Here is a 17,997-nt window from a genome sequence, read left to right as displayed (position 1 = left end):
ATTATCCCAAAATTAACAGGTCTTTTGCAAGATTTTATGTTAGAAAGATATATGTGATGATGACAATACCCTCCATTTGGTGTGATGGGCCTAACATTGCAAGGGCTGTGTATCCAAAGGCAATTGTATTATATGTTTTTTACCCCAAAAGTTTTAGATGCGATGTATACCATGATTTGCTTTTACACCACATACCCTCTGAAGACATTGGAAAATAAAGAGATAGATTTAAAGAAAAAAAATAAAGTTACTTATATGTAAATATAAATGTACTTACAGTTGTTTGTGAAGCTAGAGACGTAATCACATCCTTTTTCTGTTCCTAAGGAGGCTAATGGAGATAGAAACACATTTTCCATTGCACATTGGGCTCAAATCTGCCTCTCAGTAAAGTATAATATTCAGCAAGTGACTTAAAATATCTGAATCTCGTTTTCATCAATACGAAGTAATGTCTGCTAAAGTGCTCTGCCATTGGAAAATGTAAGGTAGAAATGGTTGTGGCCCTTCAGGAGTAGTTCTAGCTGTTGCATTTGTCTCTTGATGCAAAGCACATTTCGTAGATTGAATGTGTTGGGAGAGTCATGCTAGCCTTAGTATGATTGTGGGCAGAGCTTTTAGAAAGAAGACCGAACAGTGTTCCTTCTTTCTTCCTCTCCCACAAGACTGAAAATTATTTATTTGATTTACTTGTCAATCTGTTCTCTTTCCTCTAAAAATGTGAATCCCTAAACATTTTCAGTAAATAGAATTGTTAGAAAAAGGTGCATAGGAAGGTCAAATCATATTCATTTTAGGAAGTTCAAGGGAGGTACTTTGGTGTTTGGATCGAATTTCACTATGTTGAATGAATTATTCTTGGAAACTTTTCTCTTAAAATTCTTAAATTTCTGCCTGACAGGCTGAAGTAAGCAACTATTTCCCAAAAGCCTGGGTGTGGTTTTGAAGCAACAGTGTTCTAAGCCTGTCATGTTCAAAGAGAAAATAGCTCTGCTTGACATGCTAACTTGGAGGGTCTGAGACTTGATGTTTCTGCTTTCATGAGATCAAGTGCAGTATAAAAGTTACAAAGGGCTAAGTAATGAACCAGTGGGAAAATCAGATGTTTATTAGTGTGCTTTTATTTTTATTGGGGGGAAGGGGTTTGGTAGATGTGGTTTTCCTAGAATAGCAATGACACACATATTTCAAAACAGCTTATTTCACCAAGCATGTATCTTTGCAAAGGTTTGTTGCTTTGTTTATGTTTATATTCTCTTTTAGTTGGTTGACCATCATAGATGTGTTGCTTTGGAGAAGAGGGCTTAAATCATTCATTTGGGTGCTCTCATTTGCATATTATAGTAGTCACAAACTAAGTTCTCAGAAAAATCATGTCTTACTTGGAAAACTAAGTTTAAAAAAAACTTATCTGAATGCCTTGAGGTGAAGTAATGCTCCCTGTTTTATACCCAGCTGTCTTATAAAATTATGCTATCTGTCTGAATCCCATAAGCATTTAAGTTTTGGGATACTTAACCTATAAAACCAACAAGATTTTATCATCAGTCAGTCTCTCTGCTACTTTTCAGCAGATAAAAGTTCCAAATAATAATAATAAAATCTTTCCAAAATACTTCTTCTTTAGGATAGATCTAGTCCAATTTGTCAGACCTTTTGGAAAGGCTACAATGTAGAGCCCTTTGATAGTGTAGCATCCCACATTTTCACCCTGTATTTCTTTGGAGTACCTAAAAGATATGAGTGTGGTATAGTGGATGAAACACAAAGAAGGGAATAGCAGAAATATGTTTAAACTCTGTTCTTCCTTTTTCTCCCTCTTAAACTGATAGAGTTTTAAAATAAATCAAATACATTTTTTAATTGATAAACTGAATTTATATTAACCTATTGGAAACAGTACAACATATTTTACATCAGATTATGAAATATGGATGTTTTACTAAAAGACAGGAAGAGTTTTTCCAAGTCTTTAAAGTAAATACATATTCAAAGGATCTTAAGGCATACCATTTATTCATATTCATATCTATTGAAATACTGTACATCCACATACTTCAATAAATAGTTAAAAACCTGACCTCTTTTTAAATCATTTCTGAAGTTCAAAAACAATTTTTATTGAAAAGGTTAAATAGGTAACTTTTGGCTGTGTCACAAAGCTAAACACAATGGATAAATTAACAATATTCAAAAATTTGATCAATATAGATGATTGATTTTGATAAACTTCTCAGTTTTCTGAGTTCACACATTGGGGTATTTATGTCTATATAATTTGTCCTGAATTATCTGGCTAATTTTCTCAGTTCTCCAGTCTACTTTCTAGATATAGTTTAAATGTTATGATGAACCATTAATTTTTCAGTTAAGTTTTAAATCCTCCAAAAGTAGTGTTATGTTTAACATTCGCTCTCTCAAATCTTTTAGAGTCCCCCATAACACACAATACTATAATTTGTGTAGTACTTTTCATTATATAATTGCTACATAATAGGAACTTCATGGTGTAACAGGACTTTCGTTTTGAATAGGATCACTGTAAAACATGGTTACAGCATTTTCAATTAAACCAAGAATGCAAATGAACTACCCTAATATTCCAGTTCTTCCTTCCTTCCTCCTATTCTTGCTTTCCTTCTTTTCCCCTTCATTCCTTCCTTCCTCCCTCCCATTCTCCATTTGTTCCTCCCTCCCTCCCTTCCTTCTTCCTTCTTCTTTTTTATCCCACTGTCTTTACCTCCTTCACTTTTCTGTCTTTTCCTTTTCTTTCTACTATCCTTTCTCAACTTCTTTTTATGTTTTTCTTTCTTCTTTCTTTGAAAAAGAAATTCAGGGCAACAAAAGGAATCCCACAAATGTAAGTTGTGGAAATATAATGCTGAAATGAATAGCTAGAAAAAATTATTATACATCAAAAGATAAATCAATTTCATAAAACTGCTATTCTGAAATTGCAATAATCTTATACAGTCAGGACTGATAAAATGAAGAATCAGACGTTTCATATGTCCATAAATGTAAAATCATCTACTTGAACATTATATGCAATACATTCACACAAAAAAGCAAATACTGTAGCCTTATTTGAACAATATTGAACTCATAAATACTCATGATTTCACTCTGTCCAGGGGTCTAAGGACTAGGAATGCTGCTGTGATACAGAAAAACATAGTGAATACCTCCTCTATTTAAAATACCACTCAAGAACGTCTCTTCTAACATAAAGGCAAATACATATAGCTACTGAGCTATGTACTTCTGTCACATTCTATGGTAATAACACCAGACTCCACAAATTCGGAATCATGACAACACTTTGAACTAATTATTTGGTTCATCCATAGTTTATATCTCGATTTACCTCACATTTACCCTACAAACCTTACAAAGAGGAGGTATTTTTAACTCTAGGAAAGTGTGCACTGTATAATATGCATTCTTGATCTGTTTCTTTCTCCCAAACAAGGATACTGATGGTTAACACTTTTGTGGTAGCACCACTATTTCTAGTAAGTAGATTATTATGGAGTGTGCCACTTTAAAGCTGCAATACAAATAAAAACCAAAACATTAAAAAAAAAACAACTTTGTAATTTGCTCCCAAATTCCACAAAGGGTATTTTTAAAAAGAAAGTCAATTATAATCAAAGTTAGAATGCCATGTGTATTTAAAAGAACATTTTAATACATCAGTTAAAATAAGGTAATAAATTATTAGTGAGTAAATTTAATAGCATCATGCCATGTTATTGCCATTTTGTGAAAACATTGTATATTTAAGCCTCCTCAATTAGGATTCATTTTTCTAATTAAAATAGATTACTTTGGGACCAAATTTCACTTGAACCCCTCCCCCCCCCCAATTTCCAAGTTATCTCTTTCTGGGTAAAATATTAGATATCTTAAATATGTATAATTTCTATGAATTTTCTGTATTTATCTTTATTAGTACGTTTTTGTTGTTTTTATGGCTTGCAAAGGGGACTATTTGTAGAAATTTCTGTAGGTGTAGTGAAATTGGTAATTTTGTAAAATTTGTAAAATGATTTTCAATGCTATGGTCTTTTTTAATAAAGAATAAAACCATCAAACTATTCCTGTAATATAAAATACTTCTTAAAGTAACAGCATTTTCCTTAAAAAATGTAGTTTTCATTCTGACATAAATAATTTAATACTGATGATAATTTAATAGTTAACATCTTAAGATATTCTCATCACTGGTCTTGTCTTCAAGAAAAAGATAAAACATGGTTAATTTTTTTTTTTGGTCTTACTTGTTTGGGTTGACATAGCGATGAAGAAATATTTTATTATAGAATTAGTTACTTCCGGGATTGATCTGCTACAGACCAGCATGAAATATTTGTTACAATATATTTTGAACAATTATTTTATATAACATGCATTCCAAACTATCAACTGAGTGATGTTTTCAGATGAAAAATATGCAAAATGCTCTTGTCAACAGGAGCACCTTCTCACACCACTTCTCTTGCCATGGAACCAAATTAATTCTGAGTGCTTCCCAAGTCAGGTAATATTAGGTGATTGGAATTTGTGTCCTTTCTGAAAAACCATCTGCGCAATTTTGGCTTGGAATAGTGAAAGGAAAAGATGGGTTGCTAAACAATCTCTTGGCTGGACTGTGCTGCCATTTTAAAGGGAAGTATTTCTCAAAGTGGATATAATGTTTAGCTACATTGAAATAAATCATATGTCAAAGGTACCTGTATTAGGTTAATTAAGTTGTTTTTCATCACAAAATTGAGTTATTGTGGGGTAAATTTTGCAAACCCCACTGGTAATGAAGAGGTTTTTACATCCTCTAGCTACTTTACTCTTTAGAGATAGGACATGATTTAACTTTATCCTTATAATTCATTTTTTGCTTTCAATTGTAGGGTTTGGCAATATGTTTTTATAAGTTGAAGACGAAGAGAGAAATATTTCATAAAGGCACACCCATGCTGAACTTACAGGAAAGAGAAGCAGAGCCACACAGCCAGTTATATTACAAGGCTCATTCCTGAAACCTGAATATCATGCGAGCAGAAAAATCTAGATATGTGTGTATTTTGAAGAAATGATCTGAAGGCAATACTATTTGCTTTTTTTTTTTATCAAAAGAGAAAAAAACGCATCTTTGCAAATGTGGATTCTTATTGAAACTGGGAAATGAATGCTTGTATCGCAGCCTTAAAGAATCACATATTCACTGCAATATTCGTTTTTGTAAACTACAGCCTGCAACCTAGCAGACCATGACTGAATGCTTTTGAAAAGTTGTAGATTACAAACATGAAATCACAATTAATATCCTCTAAAAGTAATTTCAGAGCCTTCACATCTTAAAAAAAAAAAGGACAATGTGTACTGCTTCACAAGGTAATGTAGCTAATCAAAAAAAGAGAGTAGAATTAAAGTATTTACATAATGAGCAATTCTACAGAAGGCGATCATCCCTTGTAAGCACTGCTGATTATATCCCACGCTGCTTTTAACAAACTGTACCAGATTGGATCCAGCCATCAGCACTTTCAGAGAATTCTTAAGAGCCTTGTATGGGTCTTTACATTTATTGTAGAATGGCATTCTTCAGGTGGAATATGCTGGTGAAAGAGGACAGTGTCAACACAAGGTACCAGCAGGAGAAAAGAACGTCGGCCCTCCCGGTAATTCCATACTGGGCTGTACTTGGAGCTGGAAAGAAATGGAGAAAGACTAAATCAGAAGCTAATTCATGTCTTTCGGGATTTTAACGATGATCAAAAGGCAGCTCTGTATGTTGGGGAGAGCCCTGGTAATGGAGTCAGACAGAATTAGTTTCACATTTGCTTCTGCTGTAGGACAATGTGTGACCTATTTGACTAACCCTTTCTGAGCTTCATTTTTCTTAAGAAAAAAAAAACCACAAAAAACAAAAAACCCACACACACAGAAGTGATACAATCCACTTGGCAGGGCTGCAGTGAGAATCAGAGATGGAGCGAGAATCAGAGATGGAGCACATATAATAACACATTGCACTGGGCTGAACTCCTATGAAATACTATTTCATAGCTAACATTATTCCTTTTATATGCACTAATATTTGTATTAATAAACAATATTCACTCATGCATATTTTTCAAAAACGTATTTGTATTAAGATAAAATTGACGTATGACATTGTGAAAATTTAGGATGTACAACAGTGTTGATTTCATACATTTATATATTGCAATATTATTACCACCATAGTGTTAGCTGACACCTCCATTTCATCATATAATTATCATTTCTTTCCTGTAGTTGAGTAATTAAGATCTAGTCTACTAGCAATCTTTAAGGTTATATACAGTATTGTTGACTATAATTACTATGCCATGGCCATGCATTAAGTCTCCAGGACTTAATTTCTCAACGAGTTCCAAGTTTGTATCATTAAACAACAATGCCAATTTCCTCATCCTTAGTTACTGTTAAACACCAACCTACTCTTATTTTTATATGTTCAGCTTTCTTAGATTCACCATATAAGTTACATTATACATATATTTGCATATATTTTTTACTGGTAAAATATTGTAATAAATGCTAGAATAGCAAACAATAAATTCTCTTTTCCAATATTTATGGAGGTGAGGAAATATATTCAAAAATATAATATAACCTTAGAAATATCAGAGTTGCATGTGCAAACTTCAATGACACAGAAAATTGTGTATTTAAATCTGTCTGTGCAAAGGAGGGGTGATTTAACAGAGAAGTTTACCCAAAAGGATGATCATTTGGGTAGAGGTTACAATATATTCAAAAGCATGAGGAAAAGAGAGAGCACAACATACATTCTAGGATCTGAAAGTAGATTAGTATTGTTACACCATGAAAAGGAGGCCTGACATAGAGGGAAATAAAACTGGGACTCTAGGCATATAAATGATCTTGACTATAATAAAAAAGAGTTTAGCTCTATAATAAAGAAAATGTTGAAGAATTTGGAACTGTTGAATGGTATGATTATGTTTATTTATACACAAGAGGCCCAGCCCAGTGTGTGATTGAAATCACAGGAGAGGAAACGCCCCACCTCCCACCATGCAAGGAGGCACCCATGGGGGGCCAGGACCCACTTTTGACTCAGCATCCCCCGACCCCTCTGCCTGTGTCCGCTCCGATGGCTAGGACAGCCCCTCTGCCTCTGTTTCCATCTCCCCTACAGGCCTCACCTGCACATGCAACTTCCTCCTGTCTGGTAGTGACCTGTTACAGAGTCCCAGGCTAACTTGCATATCACCTCTTTATAATACAGATTAGAAAGATCACTATTTTATGAGAAGCTTATGTGGTACTTGGCTAATAGACAAGTTGAATTTTTACTGAGAGATTTCACCCGGAGACTGACCACGCTTGGGATATGGTGGGAGTCTACTGAATGAATTTCACTTCATTTCACAAGAGAATAGTTACCTCTTTGAATGCGAATTATACTGTGTTCCAGAAATTGAATGTCGCAGACATGCTCAGCCTTGCCTGACACTGATTCTCACTTACCATAATAATTATAACAGCAACAATAAAAGAAACCTACCAACATACTTTTAACTACTTTTTCTTAATGAAACCTGGATTTCAAGCACTGTTGTCTAATACAAAATAAATAATGTAATAAAAATGTATTATTTCACCGCCAAATCCATAACTCAAACCAGGAAGCAGTTTTAGTCACTGACTTTGAATTACCAGCAGGTAGTTTTTAATGGAACTTTCACCAAAGACTATATTTCCACATTACAAGAAGAACAAATTGCCTTGTTTATACCTCTAGAAATTAGAGGGGCTGACAGATGCATTGGACCCTGCCAGTAGGAAGTTTTCTTCACATTACAATTGTTGGTTCCAGGTGAATGAGATTCAAGGGCTAAGATTATTATTCTTTAGTAAACACAGAGCAAAAACAACTATTTAATGCTTCTATTTGCATCACAAATGAGTCCTAAAAGTATGAAAAGATTATGTAGAAAATACATCTTTATCATTGGACAAATGTTTGATATATAACAAGTCTAATATAAAACCACAAAACTCCTTACATTACTTTCTTTGTTCAAGCCTAGAAAGATGTTGTATTTTAAAATATATAAATAAATATTTAATTGGTTTGTTGCCTTCTCAATGACAGCTATTTCAGAGTTATTTTTGTTGTGGTTTTTAAAGAATCTTGAGTGCAATCAAACCAGTATAACAGTAAAGGACTAATAACACACAAAGCATATAAAACAATTTCATAAATAAGAAATAAATCTCAAAAATTAAGCATGTATAACAAAGATAAAATTTTATTATCTTGACTAATTAAATAGTGCATTAAATGGGTAGAATATAAAGGGCCCTCAAAGCTCCATATCTGTACTTTAAAGTGCATTTTGGGGGGCAATCTTTTTAAAATCTCCTCTTCTACAACAAGCTGAGCAGATTACCCTAGTGTGTCATTAGGTCACCATATATATTTCTTTTTATACAACTATAACACTGCACTGCTAATATATCTATTCTGGTACATAATCTACTTTACTAGAGTGTAAACTCTCCTAGTTCATGTTTTTTTTTTTTTTTTTTTTTTTTTTTTTTTTAATTTGATGTTTCCAGACATAAAGTCTGGTACATAGTAGATCCTTAATAAATTTATGTTGAATGAACAATTCAGTTAAATAAATAAATAGGTCAGAATTAAAAGTGGTCTTTTTCTCTTATAAAAGGAATTTCTTCTAAGGCAAGCCAGTTGCCTACAGGCTAAAGAATCTTCAATACACCTCTTTCAGTCATCCAGCAAATATGTACTGAACTAGGTACCAGGCACTGTATGGAGTACTGGGAATACAAAAGTTAATATGAGAAATATGGTTCTTTTGTTCCTTAATTTCATATATAGCCATAATACTCTATATTCTCCTTTTTATCCTATACCTTCAATGCCATATTTTCCCCTATCTGTTTTTACCTTATACCCAGCCTCCTATTGTCTTAGACAAAGGTATATCAATAATATGTTTAAAAATTAAATACTACTTTGCAACTAACAGAGTATATGTTTGTTCATGGATGTCTCATATTGATGTATTCTTTAGTTTTTGAATGCAATACTTCTATTAGTCCTAAAATAAAGTAGGGACCTGTTGCTGCATTGTTAGCATTCAATTACTATAAGAAATGAACTGTAGAATAGCTATTGACCATTAGTATGTCAAAAAACAGAGTGTAAGTAGTTAAGAGAATGTGAGGTCAATTACCTAATGCCAAGTCATATATCATGATTCATAACTTCTTAAGTAGATATTGAACACCTTTTATGTGCTGGGGATTGAACAGAGCTAAAAATTAATAAAAGTCAATCTCCACTCGAGGAAAGGTTCATTTTAATTGAATATATAAATAAAAAATCAAATATGGAACGTTAGGATATATATAGTGAACAAACTTGAGAGGTTTTCTCCAAAGAGTCATGGTAGAGGTGAGTAGTCTAGGCAGCAGATACAAATACAATTATTTTTCACAAAATGCAATGATATATACATGCTAGTACATGTATATCTCATTTAAAAAATGATGACATTGGGGTTCATTGGCTTGTGGTATCCTATTACTATATAACTTTAGTTCCATTGACTGATATTTATTTTTGTTCGTGTGTGTGTGTGTGTGTCTGTGTGTGTGTGTGACTTGTTAACTCAGTGATTTGGAGCACAAGTGATTAAGGCCGATAGGACTAAACTTAGGAGTCTCAGTACTATTTGGCTAATTAGATTTGCTTGGCATGTCAAATCCCAATCAGCCACATAAAAAATTATAGAAAATAACTGTTAGTTATTAGTAATTAGTCATTAGAAATTAGCCTCAAAACCCAGTTCAAGTATCCTCTCCTTTAAAAGAGAAAACTCTTTATAAAATCCCACTTGCCATACGAATTTAACATCATTTTTGATACCTTATTTACATACCAATCACATCATACTTACATATCAATCTTTTCCCATTAGACCAAGAATGTCTTTTTTCCATTAGACTAAGATTTATGACATGCATCTTTATCATTGGTATAGAACACAGAGTTTGATACTTAGTAAATATTCAATAATTTATTGAATGCTGATAGTCCATTTCCCAAACTATCACCATAAACATATAAGGAGGTACAATGTCTTGAGCACTTTTACCAGAAGAATATTGCCTTTCACCATTCATTGTTTACTTTCTAAGACTGTGCAGAGTCAGAATACTTCCCTTCAGCATTTGAGCAAGAAATAGATGTTGAGGCAGCCTATATAAGGGAAGAGAATACATCCAACTTTGTACTCCTCTTTCAGCAAGTGTCTGGGAGTATAGATGAACTTATGGACCTTAATATACATCTAAATTTCTTAGGAGATATCCAGCTGTGTCTTTGGGATGGTCATATCTTTCACATGTTCTCTGCCATGCTTTTAGTTGCCTGAGAATATCATACTGCTTCTCATCCTAAGTAAAATTAGGCAGATTAGGACATGTGAGGGTTTGGGTTTCATTCTGAGTGATATGGAAGCCTTAAGAGGATTTTGAGCAGGGGAGGTTAGCTGACAGTTTTAAATGATTGCTTGGGTATCTTGTTTACAACTAACTGTACTAGCAGATGTGAGTAGAAGGCTATGTTGGCCTGGAACCTTCAGGTGTCTCCACTGACTATTGAGGGAAGCCAAGGTTCTGTAGCTCAGTATTCAGGACCTCTGTTATCTGGCTCTAGTCAACTTATCTAAACTCATACACACTCAGCTCCAATCACATGAACCATTATCTGAACACTTACATGTTTTTATTACTTCCTGTCATTTGCACACTCCAAACCCTTAAGCCTAAATGGTCTTCCTTCCTATTTCTCTTCTCTATGTATCAAAGTCCTACTCATCCTTAAAGATCTAAAATACCACCTCTCCAAGAGACCTCCCCCAATATATACAATAAGAAGTGCTAGTCTTCTTATTCCTGATTTCAGAAATAGTTCTTTTAAAGTTGATAATATACTAGAAGCCCAGTGCACAAAATTCATGCACATTAATATTGATAGTTAATTAGAGAAAATATTTTAATATTGCTATTTGCCCTTTCTCTATAAAAGAGGTGTCAGTGATGAAAGAAAATTAGTAAAATGTATATGAAAATCTCCTTCCTGTCAGTCTGGGGCATGCCTCAGGACCCATCACCCATAGGTGCTTTGAAAATGCAGGAGACCCAGCCCTGGTTGGCACTACCCACATTGGGTGAGACCCAGACCTGGCTGGCCCCACCCCTGTCAAGCCCTTAGGTCCCCCTGCCTGGTATCAGGGTGGGGGGCTTGGCCTGAGGTCTCCTGTCAAGCCCACCAGGTGGGGGGCATGGCCCAGTGTGGGGTGGGGGGCATGGCCTGAGGCCCCCTATCAAGTCACACTGGGAAGGGGGTGCAGCCTGAGGTTCCCCCAGCCTGGCACTGGGGCAGGGGACATGACATGAGGTCTCCTGGCCTGGTGCTGGGGGGCACAGCCTGAGGTCCCTCTCCCTGGCCAGGTGCCATGCAGTCTCAGATCCCTGCTGTTCAGTGGTGATTTTATGGTATCCTGGGTAATTGGCATATTCCTCTATTATATTGTAGATACTAATGTGTGTGTGTGTGTGTGTGTGTGTGTGTGTGTGTGTATTATCTCTGAATGCATAATAATCTGGCCACTCAGTGTATATCCCATATAATAAAAGGCTAATATTCAAATTGTCCCCTTGGCTAGGAGTTCAACCAGCAGGCAGTCCGGCCAACCACCCATGTCCCCTCCCCCTGGCCAGGCTGGCTGGACCCCACCGATGCATAAATTCATACACTGGGCCTCTAATATATATCTATATTCACTGAGTGGCCAGATTATTATGTATTTAGAGATCATAATAATCTGGCCACTCAGTATATATACACACATGTGTGTGTGTGTGTGCATGTGTGTGTGTGTGTGTGTGTGAGGCATGATGCACTAAGATTCGTGCAAGAATGGGCCTTCCTTCCCCTAACTGCCGGCACCACCTTCACTCTGGCCACCTCCACCTTTCTGTCTTTGCTCTGGCCTGGACCTGCTTTTTCCACCTTCCCATGCCCCCCAGAAGCCCAGAGCTGCTGGGGTAGTGCAGAATGCCTGTGTTGTCACCATGGCAATGATGCAAACATCCCACCCTGCCATCTTTGTTGGGTTAATTTGCATACTCACTCCTGATTGGCTGGTGGGCGTTGCGAACGTACAGCCAATTTGCATCTTTCTCTTTTATTAGTGTAGATATGCATAAATGTATAGCTTTCTCTTTGGTTTATAAAGCATTTGGAAGTCATGGAACATTCCTCCTTACAATGTGAGCATCTGTATCTTTTATAAATGTGTTCAATAGATGTGTGTGACAATGAATATGAGAAAATGTTCTTAAATATGCATTTGTCTAATCCAAGACAACTTTAATAAAATATCTTATTTTATTAATTGTCCCTATGATGTTTTTTTTTTTACTCTTAAGACAAAGTGTGTGAGAAGGAAACTGTTCTCTTTTTTTTCTACTATGTCTTTTTTTTTTTTTTTTAAATTGGTTTTAGAGAGAGGAAGGGAGAGGGAGATATTTAAAACACACACACACATACAGAATGAATTTTCTCATTCATTTAGCAAATTGGGTGTGTGCTATGTGCTAGGCACTCTCTGAGCAAAATAGAAGTGGCCCCTGTCCCTATAGAGCTTTCTCTTTAGCTTAAGATGTTTTCAATAAAACAAGCATATTTTACTTCCATCTTAATCTACACTTGGTTAAGAAGTCAATGTTTCTCTGCTTATACAAACTGTCCTCCAAATTATCTGTAAAAATATGTATGCTCTTTATTTTATGTAATGCCATTTACTGTTAGATATTTGGCCAATCTCCTTGAAGGCAGGGAGTATGACCTCTTCCTTTCCCCTTCCTCTGTCTTTCCCCAAAGAGCACAGTGCGGCGCATGGCCTTTTGAAGAGCTTCCAGGGCTGATCTATTGTTGTGTTTAGTTTTGGCAGGGCTCCCAGGCCGGGAGCCGAAGGGCCTGGGTTAGCTGTGGAGTCCAGGCCTTTGGGATCTCTCCCAGTTGTCAACAGGAAGATCCAATCTGTGTTTTAACACATATCTTACATCTTGTCTAATTATAATTATCACCCCCAATTACTTACAGCTGCTGCATATTATTTTCAGTGTTGACAGTTTTCCCTTTTATTGTTCCAGTTTTTATTTTTAGGCAAAAGCCAATGTAACTGTGAAATATTTAATTTTGGTATAATACCAATGACTTGCCTAGGCAATTTCCTTAAATTACTCAAGCTTTAACCAAACTGCTAAGATTCTTGTTGCAGTCTTAGGTAGAGTTACGTAAGCCACATTAACTTTCCACAAGAGAAAACTGGCCTCAACTTAGGTTTTACTGAGGAAGGTTATGCCTAAATGAAAAAGTGAATGATTTACACCTAAATTAGATTAGACCATATAAAAGAGATTAATGTGGATTCAAAATACAGTGCACATTAGTTTACTCAGAAATTATGCACCACCGATTCTATCCAAAAGAGAGTGAAACTCCGTTTCATTACATACTGTGGGAGGTGTTTGCTTGACAGATATTTGAGTCCTCTTTTAGGTGACATCTGCCCCGTAACCCCATCAGTAGGTGGAGGAGATACCCAGAACCTCAGATGACCCTCAGACTTTTTTTGTATTGCTTAGTTTGCCTAAACACTGCGGGGGGGGGGGGGGGGGGGGGGGGGGGGGGGTGGCAGGGGGGGGATTAGGAGAGTGGAAGAGCCCTAGAACAGGATATGCTTATCAGTAGGGTGTTAGGCCTTGTATTGTGGTGTCTGGAAGAATCAGGCAAGTCTCAGCACAGATACCATCAACTCATTATTCCTTCTTATACTATTTCCTGGGCAATAATATAATATTATTTCCAGGTCCTAAAATGGGATGTGTTAAAAACACAGCACAAACCATGTCTTCTCATAGACATTTCACATCTGGGGCACAGTGCCTTCCGAGGGAAGGGCTTTGATTGGGTGGACATTGCATGCTCCTGTACTTAGACCCTCAAGATCTTCTGCTTCCCCTGGGCTTGGGGATTGAGGAATGCTTGAATGGCATAGTTGTCAAGTAGGTGGGACACCAATATATATACTTATGGATTCCTTTTACACAAGACACCTTTATTGTACTGTAAGCAGTTCTCAGATTTAGGTTTAATTTATGAGCTGCTATGATCATAACCAGTTTTGAATTGCTGCCAGTCAGCCAGACAGGCTAACCAGTGCACATTGGTACATTTTTCTAAAATTAGAGCTCTAGGTTATAGAAAATCTGTATGTAGATGCTTATTTATATTCATTGCAACATTCTTTACAATAGCCAACATTTGGAAACAGTCCAAGTGTCCATCAGAGGATAAAAAAGCTGTTGTACATTTACACAATGGAACACTACTCAGCCACAAAAAAGAAGGAAATCTTAATCTTTGCAACAGCATAGATGGACTTGGAGAGCACTATGGTAAGTGAAATAATCCAGAATGAGAAAGAAGTAACACATGATTTTAGTTATATGTGGAAACTAATGAACAAAATAAACTAACAAACCAGATAGAAACAGACTCATTGATAGATAATAAGCTGCCAACTGTCAGAGGTGAGGAAGGTTGTAGGGCTGGGTGAAAATGGTGAATGGATTAAGAAAAGAAAAATACAAAAACCAATTCAGAGACACAGAAAAAAAAAAGGTACTTATTCTAACATTTTTACTTTTTCACTTGGTCAAAAACTGAATGCTTATCTTCAACACAGAACAAGCCTTCACCAATGTAAAAATTCAGAGTACTTATTTTCACTGGAAGTATTTCCACTTTGACTTATAAACAGTGAGGTGGATGGTTAGAGAAATCACACCATTCCTTTGTCTCTCTGACTCATGGAATGTTCCTGGCAGCTTGTTTCCAGCCACCGCTAAGCTGCTTCTCTGGCACACCCAGGGCCTTGAATCTTTTCTGCCTGCTGACACACCATGTTGCCAAAGTTCATGGAACACAGTCCTATTTACTCAACGTCAACTGCATTAGGAATATTAAGCATTTGTTTGATTCTGCTATTACCTATGTTCATAAATCTGCCTATTTGCCGATAAACACTTTTATCTGCAAATAGCCAGCTAGAACTCTTCAAGGCTGTAACTTCTTAATCGAGCCAAGGGGGATCAGTGTGCAATCTTACCCAAATAGAAACAAATTCTGCTGCCTGTTTCTGTCCTTCATATTCATTTGAAAATGTTTCAAAGCTTGAATTGTTCACTGATACCTTGTAAATGTATATTTTTTAACAAGTCCGAAGTGATTGAAAATCATCTGTATATACAAAGAAGTGTGTGGCCAAAAGAGGTGATTTTGTGGAACCCAAACTGGTTCTTTGAACTTGAACAAAGCACAGTTGTTCAGTCCAGGTAGGCTTGCAGATGGGTTTATATATACATGCTATTACATATTTTGGAGTATGTGTGTCTATGTGTGTAAAAGGAGTATGTGTATTTTAAAAGCTGGCTTTTTTTGTGTGTGAAATATTTACACAGACATCCAATACAAATTGCCTTGACTATATAGATTTTAGTTTGGGCCTTTAAGGAATCATCTAAGTGAAGAAAAGAGGTTTTTCACAGCAATAAAAATAGAAACCCAGCTGTGTTCTTAAGGTCACTAATAGTCACTGCCATCAGCTGTATCATCAATGTGACATTGCTAGTGTGTTAAAAAAAAAAAAAAGAGAGAGAAGTTTCAAACCAGTAAACATTCGTGTAAGTCAAAGGCATTTTTAAGGTCTGCATGTGAGACTATGTGAGTGTGAAATTATTTTGATATGAGTGTTTAAACTTGGAGCTTTGATGATCAAATTGTCTCGTTTATTAAGTTTTATTCTTTACCACTTTTGTGTTGGGAAGGTTATCCTAAACTAGCTTCTTTTCTGTTATTCTGCAACACTGTTCTTTAAGAATGAAAAAAAGAATTTCAGAAGGTTTATTTCCCCCATTATTCTGAGAGGGAATACAACATTTACCTTCCAATTTTTTTTTCCTTAACTTTTCAAATGCAATAAAGGCCAGTGATTATCTGGCCTGTAGTTCTGATTCACTGAAATTGTTCCACTTGTTATGCTCCAGGTTGATTTTCAGTGACTCTCAATGGTTCTCTAATCATTTCCATTATACTTTGGCTATTTAAAAAACCTTGATAACATCCAAGGCCTTCTGTAATCTTCCTGAAAGTACCTCTGCAGCCCTATCGCTGACTGCCCTCCTGGTCCTCTAGTCATAGGAGGCAGGAAGGCTCTCCAGTCTTAGAAAACAGCCAGGCACTTGTGATTTGCTCACACACTGCCTTCGTTGGGGGTTGATGTCTGTATCCCACATGTTGGAATAGAACTCATCTTTCTATGCCCATCTCAAATGCAAACTGTTCACAAAATTAGAATTAGAATCTGTCTGAACTTTAAGGATTATTTTTAAATATGTTTTTACTTTTTAAATATATTTTTATTGATTTCAGAGAGGAAGGGAGAGGGAGAAAGATAGAAACATCAGTGAGGAGAAAGTATCATTGATTGACTGCATCCTGCAGGCCCCTCACTGGAGATGGAGCTCACAACTGGGACATGTGCATTTGACTGGAATCAAACCCGAGATCCTTCAGTCCACAGGCTGACCCTCTATCCACTGAGCCAAACTAGCTCGGGCAGAACTTTAAAAATAATTGAGGACAGCCTAGTCTGCTGCCACAGGGGTGCAGGAGTGGGAACCCTCTTGTTTGTGGAGTTCTTGGGGAGCCACTGAAATAGCATGAAAGGTGGTAGAAGATTTTATTGGCATGGAGTTGTCACCTCCCAGTTCTCCCTAAAGAAGCCAGTCCCTAAAGAAGCAGCTGGGACTTCAGCAGAGCCAAGAGCTGGGCCAGTGTCCAGAGCTTCTGTTCCATGTTGCAGCTGGGTGTGGGTCAGCATTCAGGCCAGATTAAAGCCCATCAGTCCATCTGTGGAACCCAACCTGGCCCTGTACCACGCCCACACGGGGAGCACAGACCCCTGCAGTAGGAGTCCCAAGAGGACAGGAGTGTGAAATCCCAGAGAGAACTCACTTTGTTTAGAAGTTTATATATTTAGTGGTCATGTTCATCCTGGCCACTGACTCGCTCCCAGGTTTGATTGATGGGCAAGTACCTTACTGGGCATGTATCTATCTGGTCTTTCCTTTCACTCCTTTCCTGTTATATAATAACAACAGCATCAGCACAACCCCTCAGATGAGGAGATGAGGCTGGTGGAGAATGAATGATGTGCTTAAGATGGAGGCAAAAATAAGACTAGAACTCAAGTATGCTGACTTTTTGTGACTCCATTTCTATGCAGTCTCCTGATTTGCTACCTATGTCTAGTTGTAATTAATCTGCCATTTCCTCTTTTCTCTTAATAGCCATTTGCTCTTACCTATATTTATCACTCCCGTGTTAATTTTCTTCAGTAGAGTCTAAGTTTCTTGAAAACAACAATCATATTTAATTTAATTTTGTATCACTCACAACACTTGATCTAGTGACTGGCACAGCAAAATATTTATTACAAAGAACTATAGAAAATTAAAAAAAATTTATACAGTTTAATGAGATTTTACTATAAAGTTCAAGGAAAAGAAAGGCATACTATAGGGAAGGTTGTATCATCAATGAAAAATTAGAGATTTGGAAACATTGATGACTACTTTAGAGGGATACTGGTTCTATTTTACTGAAAAGAAGAATCTTGTGCTCTTTAGATGTCTCTGATAATATACCATGAACAAGCAGAACTATACACACACACACACACACACACACACACACACACACACACCACACAATGAGAGAACTGTTGGAGAATCACTCTTGTCTGTGACTTCTAT

At 36.3% G+C, this 17,997-nt stretch overlaps 1 protein-coding gene across 1 annotated transcript in view; it reads right to left on the bottom strand.

Annotated features, from left to right (window-relative positions):
* Positions 1–1,999: 1,999 nt before the first annotated feature.
* Positions 2,000–17,997, bottom strand: part of NEGR1 (neuronal growth regulator 1) — an 842,061-nt gene continuing 826,063 nt past the window's right edge. Inside the window, exon 7 of the mRNA XM_036446268.2 lies at positions 2,000–5,709. Coding sequence (XP_036302161.1) covers positions 5,585–5,709 — 125 coding nt within the window. The 3' untranslated portion in view covers positions 2,000–5,584. The remainder of the gene's footprint in view (positions 5,710–17,997) is intronic.

Source organism: Pipistrellus kuhlii, unplaced genomic scaffold (genome assembly GCF_014108245.1).
Source record: "Pipistrellus kuhlii isolate mPipKuh1 unplaced genomic scaffold, mPipKuh1.p scaffold_m20_p_2, whole genome shotgun sequence".
NCBI classification, from domain to species: Eukaryota; Metazoa; Chordata; class Mammalia; order Chiroptera; family Vespertilionidae; genus Pipistrellus; species Pipistrellus kuhlii.
The sequence above is the reverse complement of the archived record's forward strand: the minus strand, read 5'-3'. Positions and strand labels throughout refer to the sequence as shown.